Source organism: Acomys russatus, chromosome 4 (assembly GCF_903995435.1).
Source record: "Acomys russatus chromosome 4, mAcoRus1.1, whole genome shotgun sequence".
NCBI lineage: Eukaryota > Metazoa > Chordata > Mammalia > Rodentia > Muridae > Acomys > Acomys russatus.
Window position 1 is genome coordinate 55,560,844 of NC_067140.1, and position 16,653 is coordinate 55,577,496.

Consider the following 16,653-nt stretch of genomic DNA (forward strand, 5'->3'; position numbering starts at 1 on the left):
CTCCAGAACAGTAGCCACTTCTCTCCAACTGTCAACAGTTCCTTCTCACACCTGTTAAGCTCTTACCCATCAGGTCTTGCCATGTTTTTCCAACACCGACTCTCACTGTTTCTCCTCAGCATGACTTGGTTGATCTGCTCTGTGAACCTCAATGTGCTGTAGTGGTTGTCAATTCTTATGTTTGAAATCTTTCACACTCACAATCTCATCTCCTCCAGTCTGAATGATACCCCACAATCCTTTTAGCAAGTCCATGGCTCCTCCCCCTTTTGGCCTGCAAGCACTAGCAGCCTTGCCTCTTTCCCCTTATCTGTGTACTGCCTTGTACTGCTTATAAAGCACTCCACGAAGCGCTTTTCCTGTGGCCTGCGCACCTTTAGACACATTGTACCCGTACGCAGCGTATGCCGCTGCAGAAGCTGCTGCAGCGCCTGCTTTGGCTCCTGCCATGGCAGCAGCACTGCCTGCAGTGGACTTGCGGCTCCGGCCTTTCCCTGCGGCTCCTTTGGCTGTGCTTCCTGAACCCTTGGGGCGGCCTCGGCTTCGAGCTGAGTGACCTCGGCCTGCAGCTGGCACTTCCTGAATGGAAATTCCTGTGGGAACAAATAACCAAGAGGGGAAAAAAATAAATCTCTTAAAATGTTAACAAGTACCCTGACAGGGAATGCTGGCTCTGAAGGTGTTCTCTTTTGTTTGCGACAAAGTTTCTCAATGTTGCTCAGGCAGGCCTTAGATTCCATCTCAAATAACCCTCCAGTCTCAGTCAGTTACTGAGGTCTAGGACTACAGGCATCTGGGATATGGTATGGCACTGAGTGTCTAGGGGCTGTCTAACTTGCTCCACCCCAAGACAGGGTTTCTTTGTGTGGCTACCCTTGAACTCAGCGAGATCCGCCTGCCTGTCTCCAGAGTGCTGGGATTAAAGGTGTGCATCACCACTGCCCAGTCCAACCTCTATTTCTCAAACAAAAAGGTTCTGAGTATTGACTGAACCCAGGCGCTGGGCATGCTAGATAAGCATTCTATCACCAAACCACACATCCCATCCTGTGTCTGTGTTTTTTGGTTTTGTTTTGTTTTTTAAAGATTTATTTATTGTTTATACGGTATGCTGCCCGCATGTATGCCTGCCTGCACAAGAGGGAAACAGAGTTCATTACAGATGGTCATGGGACACCATGTGGTTGTTGGGAATTGAACTTGGGACCTTTCTTTTTTTTTTTTTCATTCTTTTTTTTTTTTTTTTTAATATTTTATTTAATTTTAATTTATGTGCATCGGTGTAGGGGGTGTCAGATCTTGGAGTTACGGACAGTTGTGAGCTGCCATGTGGGTGCTGGGAATTGAACCCAGGTCCTTTGGAAGAGCAGGCAGTGCTCTTAACCACTGAGCCATCTCTCCAGCCCCGGGACCTTTCAAAGAACAAACAGTGCTCTTAACCTCTGAGCCATTTCTCCAGCCCCTTGTTTTTGTTTTTTAATTTCAGTTTTGAGACAGGGCCTCATTATGTAGCCAAGGTTGGCCTTGATTCTACTACTATGCTCAGTCGTTTTCAGGCTTTAACAATCCTCCAGAAACAGTAGTAACATTAGGACCTTGTATAACAACAACAAAGAAATGTCCCCAAAGCTCACTTTAATAAAAACTAGCAAAAACAGGTATGGGGAGATGGCTCCATCGGTAAAGTACCTGCCATGCAAGCGTTGGGACCTGAGTTGGGATCCCTAGCCCCTACAGAGCATGGCAGCATGTGTACTGGGGACGGGGAGAGCAGACACATAGGTGGGGCTGTGGGGCTCTCTGGCCAGGAAGTCTAGCTGAAAAAGTGAGCTCCAGGTTCAGTGAGAGACCCTGTCTTAAACCAAAACAAACGGAGAGGGACATAGAAGACACCTGATGCTAACCTCTGGCCTCTACACACATACATACACACCACATACCTTCAAACGTGCATGCATGCATGCACAATCAAGGAAGATACCCACTATCAAACCTTGAGCTTCCATAGGCATATGCATGCACCTACACACCAACACACACACACACACACACACACACACACACACACACACACACAGAGCAAAAATAAAGGTGAACTACTAAAGACTAGAAAACAAGTGAAAAAACTTTACAAAGCTCTTATTTTGCTTTTCCTGAACATTACCTATTCCTTTTCTTAAAAACACTATTGGAGCTGGGCGGTGGTGGTGCATGCCTTTAATCCCAGCACTTGGGAGGCAGAGGCTGGTCGCTGGTTGCTGTGAGTTCAAGGCCAGCCTGGTCTACAAAGTGAGTCCAGAACTGTCAAGGCTACACAGAGAAACCCTGTTAAAAAAACAAAAACAAAAACAAAACCCCCAAAACAAAACAAAAACCCACTACTGGAAAAATTGATGTCGTTTGTCCATTCTACTCTTGGAAGAAAGAAGAAAATGCCTGTACCTTGGTCCGTGCACCTGTACTGCAAGGCAGGTGAAACTCTTGATATCCGGCCTGACAGCCTGACTTAATCCCTAGGACCACACGGTAGGAGAGAACTGCCCTTAGAGCCTACGCTTGTCCTTTGATTGACTTGTGTGCACAGACACATTACATTAAAAAAATGTGCCTGGCGCAGTGATGGATCCTTTAATCCCAGGGCTTGGAAGTAAGAGGCAGGTGGATCTCTTATGAGTTCAAAGCCAGCCTGGTCTACATAGTGAGTGGCAGCATTATGTGAGAGACCCTGTCTCAAAAAACAAAACAGAACAGAAAAGTAGTGACAAGAAAGCCTCTTATCCTGGGACTGGAGCTCGCTCTCTAGCACAGGAAAGCTTCCCATGAAGGAGAGGAGCAGGCCGATGCTGTACGAAGACAGCAGCATTACCTACCATTCACAGTGTCCGAGACAGAGCCTGTTATGGACGCAGGAGAGTTGGTGGCTCTAGACTGAGGAGCTGAGGAGGCCGGGTCATCCACGATGACCAACATATCACTGCTGCTCTCATCAGGGGGAATGGAGCCAGTGTGGAGCTCGCTGCTGATGGAGATCTGGAAGCAGAAAGGTTGAGATTACTAGCAGCCCCACTGGCTAGAGTGAGAACATGCTTCAGGGGGCCTGCATATACTTCTCTCTCCTGTCGGCTGTCAGTGTTGGTGCAGCCAGTCTTTATGCAACCCTTCCCACAGTCCCATTGTTGTGATGAAGAAACCCAGAGGAGCCTCACCTCACTGAAAGGGCTGGGCATGGCTGAATCAACACTTATGAAGGAGTCCTCCCCATCAGCAGAGAGGTTGGAGTTATCCGCAGAAGGGACAAATGGGATCACGAGGTTCACACCCTCTTTTCTCCTTTTCCCATCCAATTCATCTTCCTTTTTCTTCTGGGAATACAAAAGTCAGAAAATACATAAAAGCATGAACATTTGGCCCAAAGAGAAAAGTGGGATAGAAAAGGAAGTAAAATGGTCATAGGCAGAGTCTCGCTCTAAGGCTCTGGTCAGCCTTGTATTTGTTACGTTTCGTAGCTCAGCTTCATGATTCTGCCTCAGCTGCCCAGGTGCTGGGACTATGAGCACAAGTGGCCTGAGACAGAGTCTTGCTCTACAGCCCAGGCTAGCCTCAAACTTTCTCCATCTTTCTGCCTCCAACTTTTTGATGGTATCTCTAGGCTGACTTGATTATTTTTGTGTGTACAGGTGATGTAATGTACTGAGGACTGAACCAAGGGCCTCTCACATTTGAGGCAAGTACTCCACCACGGAGCCACATCTCAAGTCTAAATCACTGTATCTTTTTTGTTTGTTTGTTTTTTCACCCTGAGACAGGGTTTCCCTGTATAGCCTTGGCTGTTCTAGACTTGCTTTGTAGACCAGGCTGGCCTCAAACTCACAGCAATCTGACTGCCTCTGCCTCCCTGAATGCGGAGATTACAGGAGTGTGCCACCACGCCTAGCTACCACCATATTTTAAAGGAAGTAAAAACTCACAGAGGAGGAGGAGGAAGGTGGTGTGTCATGTCTCCCCACAGCCCCCTTCTGGGCTGGCTTACTGACTGAGTGAGTGTGCCTGTGCTGGGCTTATTTATTTACTGTAGTGTGCATATGCATTTATTGCTTTCATGTGGACGTCAGACGACAATGGTGGGAGCTGGTTTCATACTTTCAAGCACATGAGTTTCTGGGATCAAACACGGGTAATCAGGGTAGGCACCAATGCCTTTATCCTGAGCCATCTCACTGGACCTTTTCTGGATTTTTGAGACAGGGTCATGTTGCCTACATCTGTTATAGGGTTAATTGTACAGGTTAAGTGCATAATACCATGCACTTAGTGTTAGCATTGTGTACTTTCTATTCTTTACGTGGAGCAGGCATTAACATCTGATGTAAATTGTTAATCTTGAATAGGTAAGCTGGCTCAGTGGGTAAGAGCGATTGCTACATAGCCTGGTGGTGGCAGTTCCACTCCCAGAATCCATATAACGGTAGGAGAACCAACTCCACACAGCTGTCCTCTGACCTTATTGTGTCATGTGTACATGAACAGACACTAACAGTCACACACAAAAGAACTGTTACTTTCTGTAAAGTCCTATGTTAGAAAGCCACCTTTTGTTCTTTAGCAGGTTCTCTGTCCTTCCTTCCCTCACACCCTACAGTTTTTAAAGTCATAGGGATGACACCCAAGAGCTCTAACACTAAGCCACACCCCAGACTTTGATATTACTTCTGAATGTTAAAGCTACTTTTATTTTAAGTAGTGGGTTAGATATGAGAACAGAGTGAGGAAAGAAGAGCCTGCCTAGGAAGAGGGCAGAGATGGCAGCCCAAAAAAGGAGGACCTTATCTTTCATTTTTAGGATTTTCTAAGTCTATAAAAGAAGTGAGTATGGGGCTGGAGAGATGGCTCAGAGGTTATGAGCACTGGCTGCCAGGAACTCTAGAGGTCCTGAGTTCAATTCCCAGCAACCACATGGTGCCTCACAACCATCTGTAATGAGATCTGGTGCCCTTTCTTGGCATGTAGGTGTACATGCAGATAAGAGTATTTATATTAAGTAGGTAAAAATTAAAACAAAAACAAGTGGGTATGAAGTGTCCTCAGGCTAAAACTAGCTTTTCATAAAGAGGGGCTGTAACAGACCAGTTCTAGGCTGCCAGCTATAAGAGAAGTTTTAGTTTCTTTTTCCTTTTTCTTGTCTCTCTCTTTCATTTTTTCCAGACAGGGTTTCTCTGGCCCTGGCTATCCTAGACTGGCTTTGTAGACCAGGCTGACCTTGGACTCACAGAGTGCTAGGATTAAAGGTGTGTTCCACCACGCCCACCTAAGTTTTAGTCTCTTTATAAACTCAGTTATGTTATGTAAATGTGTTTTTGTTTTAATCCTACTTATGGGATCGTAGTTTGGGCTTTAGTCTGTTCACAGCTGACACTTGTCTTCTGTGGGGTGTGGTCTTTGTCAGTCTACAAGGAGAGGGGCGTGATCTAGGACTCTGTGGAAGATAAATAGGAGAGCACAGAGAGAGAAGGTGTGGTGTGAGGCAATAGCAGTTTGGAGAGACCAGAGCCTGATGGTGTGGCGGATGGAGAAAATTGGCTCAAGGCTGTGGCCCGTGGGAAGACCACTTGCTGAGTTTGCTGTTGATGGAGACCGTGGGAAGAACAAATTGACCCTAAACAGCAGGGACAAGTAAAGGGGTCTGTGCCCTCTCTCCCCACTAACATTCTCTCTCTCTTTCTCTATCCCTGCCCCCACCCCTCAGACAGGGTTTCTCTGTAGCCCTGGCTATCCTGGACTCACTTTGTAGACCAGGCTGGCCTTGAACTCACAGAGATCCACCTGTCTCTGCCTCCCTAATTCTAGGATTAAAGGCATGCGCCACCACGCCTAGCTAACATTCTCTTTTAATCCCAGGTTAAGGGATTATGAAAGGGAGGTAGAGGCGTCAATACCCCGAATAAAATGGAATTAAAAAAAAAAAAAAAAAAAAAATCAACAGCAAGCCATCAGCAGCCTATGATAGAAGGGATCCAACCCCATTCATTCATTCATTCATTCATTCATTAGAGGCAGTGTCATTGTGCAGCTGTGACTGGCCTAGAACTCACACAGAGATCTGTGTGCCTCTGCCTCCCAAAGGCTGGAGATTAAAGGTGGCTGCCACCACGCCTGGCCAGATCCTTTCTAAAGATCCTATGAAAGAAGTCAGGCACTCCTAAGGCAGAGCTAAGAGGATTGTGTGCGTTCCAGGGCAGCCAGGGATATGTAGAAAGTCCTTGACCCAAACAACAAAACAACGTTCTATACAGGCTAATTATTGAAGAAACACTATTGTTTTAGCTATCAGCTATCGCTGACATGGGTCCCAGTCCAACTGTAAGCAACACTAGGGTCTGTGAGAAGGGAGTACAGCTCTACATTTGATGCTGTTTACCTCATCAAAGGTCCATCAGCACAGAATGGTTTCAAATCACCCAGATAATGAGACAGCTCAGCAGATAAAAGTGCTGAGTTTAATCCCCAGACCCACACGATGTCGGGTGAAAACCAACTTTCATGAGCTGTCCTCTGATCTCCATAAGCAAGCTGTGGCTTACTACGTATTTGTAATATGCATGCATATGCACACACACACACAAGTATATGACCAACACAGTCTGGAGATACCTTCTCTGCATACTTCTCCCTCTTGCGCTTGCGTTCCTTTACTCGGTTGGTTTCCTCCTGTTGCCGTTTCTCTTCCTGCCGTAGTCTCACTATCAAGAAAATGAAAATGTAAAAAACACTGAAGAGTGTAGGAATCACAACTTTCTTTTTTTTTTTTTTTTTGGAATCACAACTTTCATCCTCTGAAATTTAGGGCCAATTCTTCTATTGGTTCTTAAGGTGTAATTTTTGTTTAAGAAAAATACTGGTCTTGGTGCATGCCTTTAAAATCCCAGCACTCAGGAGGCAGAGGCAGGCAGATTTCTGTGAATTCGAGAGTTCCAGGACAGCCAGGGCTGCACAGAGAAACCCTGTTTTAAAAAACAAAACAAAAATTGGTGTTTTCCTAATAAATAAACAGTTATTGGTGTCTTGACAGCTTTCAGGTAGAAACCATGACTCCACTTAATTATTGTGGCTTTCCTTGTCTTCTGTACTTGAAAAGAGCTTATTTTTAGGTGTGGAGCTATCACAGGCACTCAGGGTAAATGTGAAACTGAATTTTTTTTTTCCCCGAGACAGGGTTTCTCTGTGTAGCCTTGGCTGTCCTGGACTCACTTTGTAGACCAGGCTGGGCTCAAACTCACAGCTATCCACCTGCCTCTGCCTCCCGAGTGCTGGGAGTAAAGGTGTGTGCCACCACCGGCCGGCTGTGAAACTGAATTCTTAAATCTAGAAACTCTAGGCAAACTCTAGCCTGCCATTGAAACTCTGTATAAAATACTTCTTTGGGCCAATGAGATAGATGGCTCACTAAGTAGAGCTACTTGCTACCAAGCCAGACAACCCAAATATGAACCTAGAACTCACACACTAAAGGCTGCCTTCTCCTGCACGTGTGTCATGGCATGTGTACACACACACACACTACACACTACACACACACTTTAAAATAAAAGTAGATTCTGGCCTTGGCTCATCTCATTTTCTAAGTCTGGGAAGGGCATAACTTTAGCCCCAGAGGACATACGTTTCTTCTCCAGCTCTTCATCGTCTAGGAGAAGGCTAACCACTTCTTTGGGTTTCAAGGTATCTGGTTTGAAGTTCCCACCAGAAATCACCATGCGCTGAATCTATACAAAGAGGATTAAAATGTCATGTCCAGGTGCCCACTCCCACTCTGCAGTATCAGAATCATCCCCAGAGCCAGCTCCAAAGGGAGGCGTGGCTTACTATTTCTTGTTCACTTGGCTAGCTCTTCCACTTTACTTGTCCCCTCCAAAAACAAAAACAAAACAATTTGGGAATTTTTTTGTTTGGAACTATTAATAATCAGTTATAAATGACTCAAAATGGCTCAGTTATTCTGGCACATAGGTCAAAGGTGGCAAATAGAGGAGGACTCTGAAATGTCACCCTTCAGCCCAACACAGGCCTCTCCCTGGTGTCTGGTGAGACTGCTGCTGTAAGGGTTCTCACACTTAACCAAGAATACTAGTTTTTCATGATAGTAAAAAGACAAGAGGCTTAAATAATTCCAGCTCAGTTTCTGTGACTGATTTCTATCCCCTCCAGCCAGATTATCCCTTCCTTCCCCTGTGCTCACCTCACTCTTTTCCTTGGCTCTCTGCAGAATGCGCTCCTCAATTGTGCCCTTACAGATAAGCCGGTACACAGTGACCTGCTTTGTCTGGCCCAGGCGGTGGGCCCTATCCATGGCCTGCTGATCTACGGTAGGGTTCCAGTCACTATCGTAGAAAATCACCTGCACAGGCAAGAAGAGAACACAACAAAGATGATGTACTCTGAGCACAGGACCGAAATTTAGAAAGCAGTACAGCCATTCATATGTATGTAGAAACTGGTGTTAGCCATGTAAGATTTCTTTCTATAATATAAGGATGAGAAACTAAGTCCTTAGAAGACCAAGTATATGTTTGTTGTTTTGGGAAAAATAGGCATGCCTGACTAGAGAGATGGCTCAGTGGTTAAGAGGAGGAGTACGTGGGTTTTACTCCCAGTACTCATGACAGAGGCTGATAACTACCTGTAACTCCAGTTCTAGGGCATCTGACATCTTCATGGGCATGCAGACAGACAGACCGACACAGACACACACGATTAAAAATAAAATAAAATTGAAAGAGGAAATGGTAGTGATAAGACAGGAGTACTAAAGGCCAGCTATGGTGGCGCACGCCTTTAATCCTAGCACTTGGGAGGCAGAGGCAGGTGGATCGATGTGAGTTCGAGGCCAGCCTGGTCTACAAATTGAGTCCAGGACATCGAAGGCTACACAGAGAGACCCTGTCTCGAAAAACCAAAGACAGGAGTACTAGTATGTGCCTATAGTCCCTGATACCTATGAACCTCAAGTGGAAGAATCACTCTCAAGACCAGGTTGGACAAAACAGCAAAGGGCCCAAGAAGGAGGCAGTAGCACACAGATGCTCAATTTCAAGATGTTATTCTTTTTTTTGTTGTTGTTTTACTTTGTTTTGGTTTTTCAAGACAGGGTTTCTTTGTGTGTAGCCTTGGTTGTCCTGGACTCACTATGCAGACCAGGCTGGCCTCCAACTCACAGGGATTCATCTGCCTCTGCCTCCCGAGTGCTGGGATTAAAGGCGCGTGCCACCAGTCCGGCTCAGCAATAGTCTCTTAAACCAATAAAATACTATTAATAGTTAATATCCACATCTAGCTCTTAGTATGCTAATATTATTAATAGTAGACTCTAACTGCAATCACCATTCTGTGTGCAGTAACTCACTTAACCCCATAATCTCTATGACCTCTATTTTCACTATTACATAATTAATGGCAAAACACACACAGCATGTGCTTAGTATGAACAAAGCCCTTGGTTTGATTCTCAGCAGTGGAAAAGCAAGCAAGCAAACAAACAAACCCTTATTTATGAATGAGATTAAGGCATAAGAGAATTTATTTAAGTGTGCTGGCTGGTTCTGTGTGTCAACTTGACACAAGCTAGAGTCATCAGAGAGAAAGTAGCCTCAGTTGAGGAAATGCCCCCCATGAGGTCCAGCTGTGACGTTTTCTCAACTAGTGACCATGGAGGAGGGCCCACCCCACTGTGGGTGATGCCATTCCTGGGCTGGCAGTGCCTAAGTTCTATAAGAAAGCAGGGAGAGGCAGGAAGCAGCACCCTCTGTGGCTTCTGCACCAGCTCCTGGCACTGGGTTCCTCTGGCCCTGCTTGAGTTCCTGTCCTGACTTCCTTCAATGATGAACAGCAAAGTGGAAAGGTAAGCTGAATAAATCCTTTCCTCCTCAACTTGCTTTTTGGTCATGGAGTTTTATCACAGCAAAAGAAACCTTGACTAGAGCCAGGTGTGGCGGCGCATGCCTGTAATACCAGCACTCAGGGAGGCAGAGGCAGATGGATCTCTGAGGCCAGTCTGGTCTACAAAACAAGTCCAGGCCAACCAAGGCTACACAGAGAAGAAATCCCAAGATTATAGTCTCATGGAGGACTGGAAATGGAGGTTGGGAAAACCTAACGCACCAGGATTCCCTGGCAAAGAAACACACACAGTTCTCCTAGCATTGCTCAATTCTCATCAATATAACTTCCTGTTCTATGAATCCTAAAATGAAATATTTAAAGGGTTCCCCCAGAATTATTTCTAGTCTGCTGCACAATAACCAACCAATCTTAAGTCTTTTTTTTTTGTTTCAGTCAGGCTCTATAATGGCTGACCTTGAACACAAGAAATTCACCTGTGCTGGAATTAAAATTGTGTAGCAGTATGCCTAGCTTAGTTTTTTTTTTTTTTATTTTTTATTTTTATTCTCTGTGCATTGGTATGAAGGTGTCAGAATCTTTGGGACTGGAGTTACAGACAGTTGTAGCTGCCATGTGGGTGCTGGGAATTGAACCCAGCTCCTTTGAAGAGCAGGCAGTGGTAACCACTGAGCCATCTCTCCAGCCCTGCCTAGCTTAGTCTTAATGCTCATGCCATTTCTGTCCTTCCAATCATTCAGGCTTATCAGTGCTTATGAAAGAGAGGGCATTGCTTGTGTTTGGACCAGCATTTGTCAAGGACAAAATGCCAAGACTGCCTTACTGTCAAATTTTCTCCCCATGTACAGACTGGCTGGCAGTCCCACTATGTAGTATGAAGTCAACACCCTAACACATGGATTCTAAAATAATTCTGTGGAAATCCTTAGAACTGAATCCTGTCTGGATCTCGGCAATAAAGTTTTCTGTTGCCAATCTTTTACTTCAGCTGTAAGCAGCCGCTATGCAGCATCAATCTCAACTAAAATTTCTACAGGGTGTCAGTTATCAGCTCTGATCCCAAGGCTGATCACTGATAGAGATGCTGAAGAACATGGCGGGAGTGAGCATGGCTGAAAGCAGATGACTACCAGGCAGCATCGTCTGCAAGGCCTCCTGTGCTACTTTAAGGAGGAAGTCATCTCTTTTCAAGCCTTCTCTGTTACTTTTCCTGGTACATAATACTGCTTCTTTGGTTTGAAATGGGGTTTCGTGTAGCTCAAGCTGGCCTTGAACTTGCTATGTAGCTAAGGATGACCTTGAATACTGATATTTCAGCCTCTACTTCCCAAGCATTAACTATTACTCACAGGTGACTTATTTGTGTACTTATTTAAATTTAGATATAGGATATCTCTCTGTAGAGCAGGCTACCCTTTGATTGTCCAGTGGTCCTTCTGCCTCTGCCTCTTGAGTGCTAGGGCTCTAGGTGTGCACTGCTATGCCTGGATATGGCACCAACATTTTCTTTTTAAGATTTATTTATTGATTATTTATACAGTGTTCTGCCTGCATTGTGAGCTTGCACACTAGAAGAGGGCACCAGATCTCAGTATAGGTGGTGGTGAGCCAACGTGTGGTTGCTGGGAAATGAATTAAGGACCTTGGGGAGAACAGACAGGGCCATCTCTCCAGCCCAGCACCAGCATTTTCAATGCTTTGGGTCTATTTAAACACCCCATTGGCTCTTTTGTATGATGTCCTTTTTGTCTTGTTTTTTCATTTTATTTTATTTTTCCAAGCAAGGTCTTTCTACATAGTCTAGGCCAGCCTGGAGTTCACTGTATAGTGTTCTGATCTCCTGTCTCTGCCTTCCAAGTACTGGGACTGAAGATATATATTACCATACCTGTCTGGTCTTGTTTTTAAATAAGGTATGATTGTTCAACCATAGTATACGTTAAATGTTTGGGGGCAGAAAATACAAAGTTCTGGCCAAAGCAATTGATTTCTACAGACCTGATGTGGAAATATACAATGTCTGTCATCTGTAGAGGAACATACCAAACTTTACCAGAAGACATTGAAAATTTAAACGGAACCTCAAGGTTTTAGAAAAATCAATCAATCTATATTTCTATCATTGTATGGGGGAATCAAACTTTGTTATATGGTAGCAGCTAGGCCAATGCTCTTTACAGTGAGCTACATCCTCAGTCTCTTATTTATTTTGAGACAGGGTGTTCCTATACAGATGGATAGGCCCGGAATTCATTTGAGCCTGGCACCTGACTGTGGTCCCACGACTTGGGAGGCTTAGGCAGAGGGGAATCATTTCAGCCTCTTAGTGTGAGGCTATCCTGACAATATAGTGAAATCCCTCCCGAACAAAATAAAATGCCACAGGTAGCCCATGTTAATCATTTGTTCAAATCCTTATACTCTTGATCTCAGTCTTACCATGAACTATCAAGCTCTGCATGATCTGCTTGTGAGGCACATTCTGTACTCCTCCTTTACTAACTGTGTGGTAATTTTGTTCTACCCACTCTCTACTTCTTGCTGTTGCTTCATTATGCCAAGCATATTCCCTTTCCCCAATCCCCCAAGACAGAGTTTTTTCATGTAGCCCTAGAACTCGCTCTGTAGGCCAGGCTGCCCGCCAAGTCACAGAGATCCACCTGCCTCTACCTCCTGAGTGCTGGGATTAAAGGCATGCAGGTTCTTTTGTTGTTGTTGGTTTTATGAGACAGGGTTTCTCTGTGTAGCCTTGGTTATCCTGAACTCTCTTTGTACACCAGGCTGTCTCAAACTCACAGTGATCCTCCTGCCTCTGCCTCCCAAGTGCTGTGATTAAAGGTATGTGCCACCACCACCTGGCTGCCAACCAGGTTATTTAAAAAAAAAAAAAAGATTTATTTATTATGTATGCAGTGCTCTGCCTACACATACACCTGCAGGCCAGAAGAGGGCATCAGATCACATTATAGATGGTTGTGAGCCACCATGTGGTCACTGGGAATTGAACTCGGGACCTCCAGAAGAGCAGTCAGTTCTCTTAACCTCTGAGCCATCTCTCCAGCCCCTCAACCAGGTTCTTAATCTAAGGCCCTATACTTATCTTCTCTACCTGAAGTGTTTTCTTTCTGCCAGACTAACTCTGGGCTTGTTTTCTCACTCTCTTCAGAGAAACCTTAATATCCCATACAAAAGAGAGACATGATGAGCTTGGAAAAATTGACGAATGTGTAACTGTTGGTACTATATGGCATAAAAAAAAAAAAAGTGAAAGAAAAGAAGAAAAGGGCAGGGGCAAATTTCTGTCTTGTAATAGGATAGATATGAGCAACCACATGAACAATACGTCACCACAGCCAGCCTTCCATAAGATGGCAGGTTAGTATACTCTACCTAGGTATGCCAACAGTCCTTAGGCCCTCATGCCATGTCCCACTTGGTAGAAAACAAGGCAAGGTTGACTCTTATTGGTGATTAGTACTCCCATAGAATTCGATTTTCATTCTCCAAAGCATACAGTTTAAGAACACCAAGGTTCTTCATGTGGGTCCCCTATCAACTGAGGAGTTACTGTGAATTTCCTAGGATCTCTTGATCCTGTCCTGCATTTCTCCATGATTTCATGAACTTGCACCCTCCTCATGCTTGTGGGAACTTAGATGCTCAGATTTCAGAGGGACCAAGACAGTCACATTGATTGCCATTTTTAGAGTCATGACTTTTATAAAACATTTCCCACTTAATGCACTTCAATCTAAATGTTACTATGACCGCTACTAAATACATTTGAATCCAAGAAATAATGCTAAGATTTTTAAAAAAGTTCTTTTCTTTTCCCTTTCAGAGGCTGAAGTATTCTTACCAAGAGACTGTACATGAAAGGATGAAAATATGCAAGAATATTATTTATTTTATCTAATTATCAGTGTCATTGCTATCTGTGGCCAGTCTTTGCTGCTTGTGGGGTCTTCTTTTTCTCACTCTTTATCCCTCTGGTTTCACTGCCTACCACTGGATAGGAGAGAAAGAAGGATAGAGGGGATAGAGGGGGGAGGGAGAGAGAGAGCGAGAGAGCGAGAGAGCGAGCGAGCGAGAGAGAGAGAGAGAGAGATATCCTTGGATCTAATTTCTAGTTTCTTCTTTTAGCACAACTACTAACAAATTGCAACCAACCCTCTTGAACAACCAACACCTACTGACTCCACCTATCAGGGATCTAACATTTATAGATCCCTTGAAATTCTCCAGAATTCCAAACATCACACAATCACAAAAACTATGTGCAGCCTGCAAAACCATGCCTCTGCTAGGGCATGAGGCAAATCATAGTCAGATGCTGAGATTAAAACAAAAACATTCTTAGAACATGTGTGTGTGTGTGTGTGTGTGTGTGTGTGTGTGTGTGTGTTTGGTTTTTCAAGACAGGGTTTCTCTCTGCAGCCTTGGCTCCCCTAGACTCACTTTGTAGACCAATGGACTGAGATCAGCCTGCCTCTGCCTCAGAAATGCTGAGATTAAAGGCGTGTGTCACCATGCCTAGCTCTCTCTCTCTTTTTTAAAGAAACCAAAATTCCAGGATTCTCACCACAGCCACCTGAATAGCTCTTGAAGTGCAGAACACAATGACATCATTGCCTTTTCAGGAAGGAAATCAGGCATTCTAGTAATAAAACAATCCTTTATTTGTTTAGTTATAGCTCCTCAAACAAATATAATTGGATTGCCTGGTTGATCGCCGTTTCCCGATTTTTTATTTTCACTGCTATATCTCAACTGTCAGGAAAGTACTTGATACACAGTAAGTAATTCATTAAGTTTCTGTTGAATTAATGTGCAAAGAAATCATTAAAGAGAATGGATGGGAAAAACCAAAAGGAAAGGTAAACACTCAATGAAGTAAGTATGCATCATGGTCTCGTCACTTACTGTATCTGCAGCTGTCAGGTTGATACCTAGTCCTCCAGCTCGTGTGCTTAACAGAAACACGAAGATGTCATTCCTAAGGAAAAAGGGGAAGACACGTTAGGAGGAAAAGGGAAAAATGCAATGTGGGGACAGAGTGGAGTCTCTGAAAATATAATCTAGGGCTAGCCAGAGTGCTGTGGCTACGGTGCCTGACTGATGTGCAAAGGTGTTTGTCTTTCACCGTAGAAACAGACCTCATGCTATACAACATTACATATATACTGTTTTTCTTGTGGTGCTTTGAGCATTCAACCTAGGAACCTGTTATGCTCGACAAGCACACTACCGCTGAGCTATACTTTTCAGCCCAATAGCTTTTTTGTTCTCTTTTGAGACACTCTCTTGTATCCTTGGCTAGCCTAGAACTTGCTATGTAGCTGAGGATGACCCTGGGTTTTTTTGGTCCTCTGGCTTCCATCATCCAAATGCTCAGATTACAAGGACACACTGGTAAGCCTAGTATTTCCATTAGCGTGTTATTTTTTCTTTTGAGACAAGGTTTTAAATATGTAGCCACGGTTGGTTGGCCTGGAACTTGCTATGTAGACTAGGCTAGCTTTGAATTCATAAATATTCCCCTGCCTCTGCTTGAGTGCTGGGATTAAGGGAGGTATGTGCCAACATGACCAGCTTGTTTTTGGTCTGTATTTCAGTATGTGTATATGTATGTGCCTGCATATGCAGGCTAGTCCATAATAGGTGTCTTCTTCTATCTGTTCTTTATATTGTGAAAGAGGCTCTCTCAGTGACCCTGAAGTGTGTGCACTGGCTACGCCAGCTGGCTGGCAAGCAGCAGGGATCCTCCTATCCCTGGTTTCCAGGCACTGGGATTATGGGCAAGTGCTTCCATACTAGGGCCTGGACTCAGGTTCTCACATTACTGACTGAACAGGCTCCCAGCCTCCAATAGCCCTACTTTTTATTTTTTGAGACAAGGTCTCTATGTGGCCCTGGCTGTCCTGGAGTTCACTCTGTAGACCAGGCTGGCCTTAAACTCTGTCTGCCTCTATCTCCTGAGTGTTGAGATTAATGGTGTCTGCCACCAAGGTAGCCCTATTTAAAAATTATTATTATGAGAGAGAAAGAGAGTGAGTGTGTATCTATGATGTGTGTTTGTGCCACATGCATGTGTGTGCAGGTCAAAGGATGACTTTCAGAAGTAAATTCTCTGATTCCACCCTAGGTTCCAGAGAACAAGTTTAAAAAACAAAAAACAAACAAAAAAACCACTGAGCCATCTCACCAGCCTTCCTCCCCCGTTTTTTTAACTAGTCAAAATATTACTAGATTATGTAGAGGCAAGTAAATCAGAACAGAATAAAGATTATATATTCTCTCCCGCACGCACACTCGTGCGTGTGTGTAAGGCACATGTGTCAGGGGACACATGCACACAGGTACAGTTTGCAGGGAATTCCAAAAGCTTGGCAAAACAAAAGCTTGTTTCAATGAGTCATCCACTGGCCCTTAAAGCACTCTAAGATGACACAACTCAGAAAAATAAGCATACATCAGGAATTTAGCCTGTTATGACTTCAGTGCACTAAACTCATTAGGACTCACCCATGGAAGATATTTAGAGTGGACATACTTTTAGATAAGGCTCATAATATAGAAACAATTAGATATACTTTTGATTCCTTTTATATTCTAAGTGCTTTTAAAGAAAGAATTACAAAGCAGCAGATACCACATCCCTTGTTAGGCAAGAATTTATTTGCCAAATAAAAAAGGCCAAAGCCAGATCACAAGAGCTTTTCACTTAAGATTTATTTTTATAAACAAACAGGTGTTCAACTG

At 44.2% G+C, this 16,653-nt stretch overlaps 1 protein-coding gene across 1 annotated transcript in view; it reads right to left on the reverse strand.

Annotated features, from left to right (window-relative positions):
• The window catches only part of Ino80 (INO80 complex ATPase subunit), a 97,158-nt gene that overhangs the window by 2,169 nt on the left and 78,336 nt on the right, over positions 1 to 16,653 (reverse strand). The window contains 7 exon segments of the mRNA XM_051144413.1: positions 375 to 593; positions 2,871 to 3,030; positions 3,207 to 3,362; positions 6,649 to 6,737; positions 7,658 to 7,760; positions 8,234 to 8,392; positions 14,815 to 14,887. Coding sequence (XP_051000370.1) covers positions 375 to 593; positions 2,871 to 3,030; positions 3,207 to 3,362; positions 6,649 to 6,737; positions 7,658 to 7,760; positions 8,234 to 8,392; positions 14,815 to 14,887 — 959 coding nt within the window.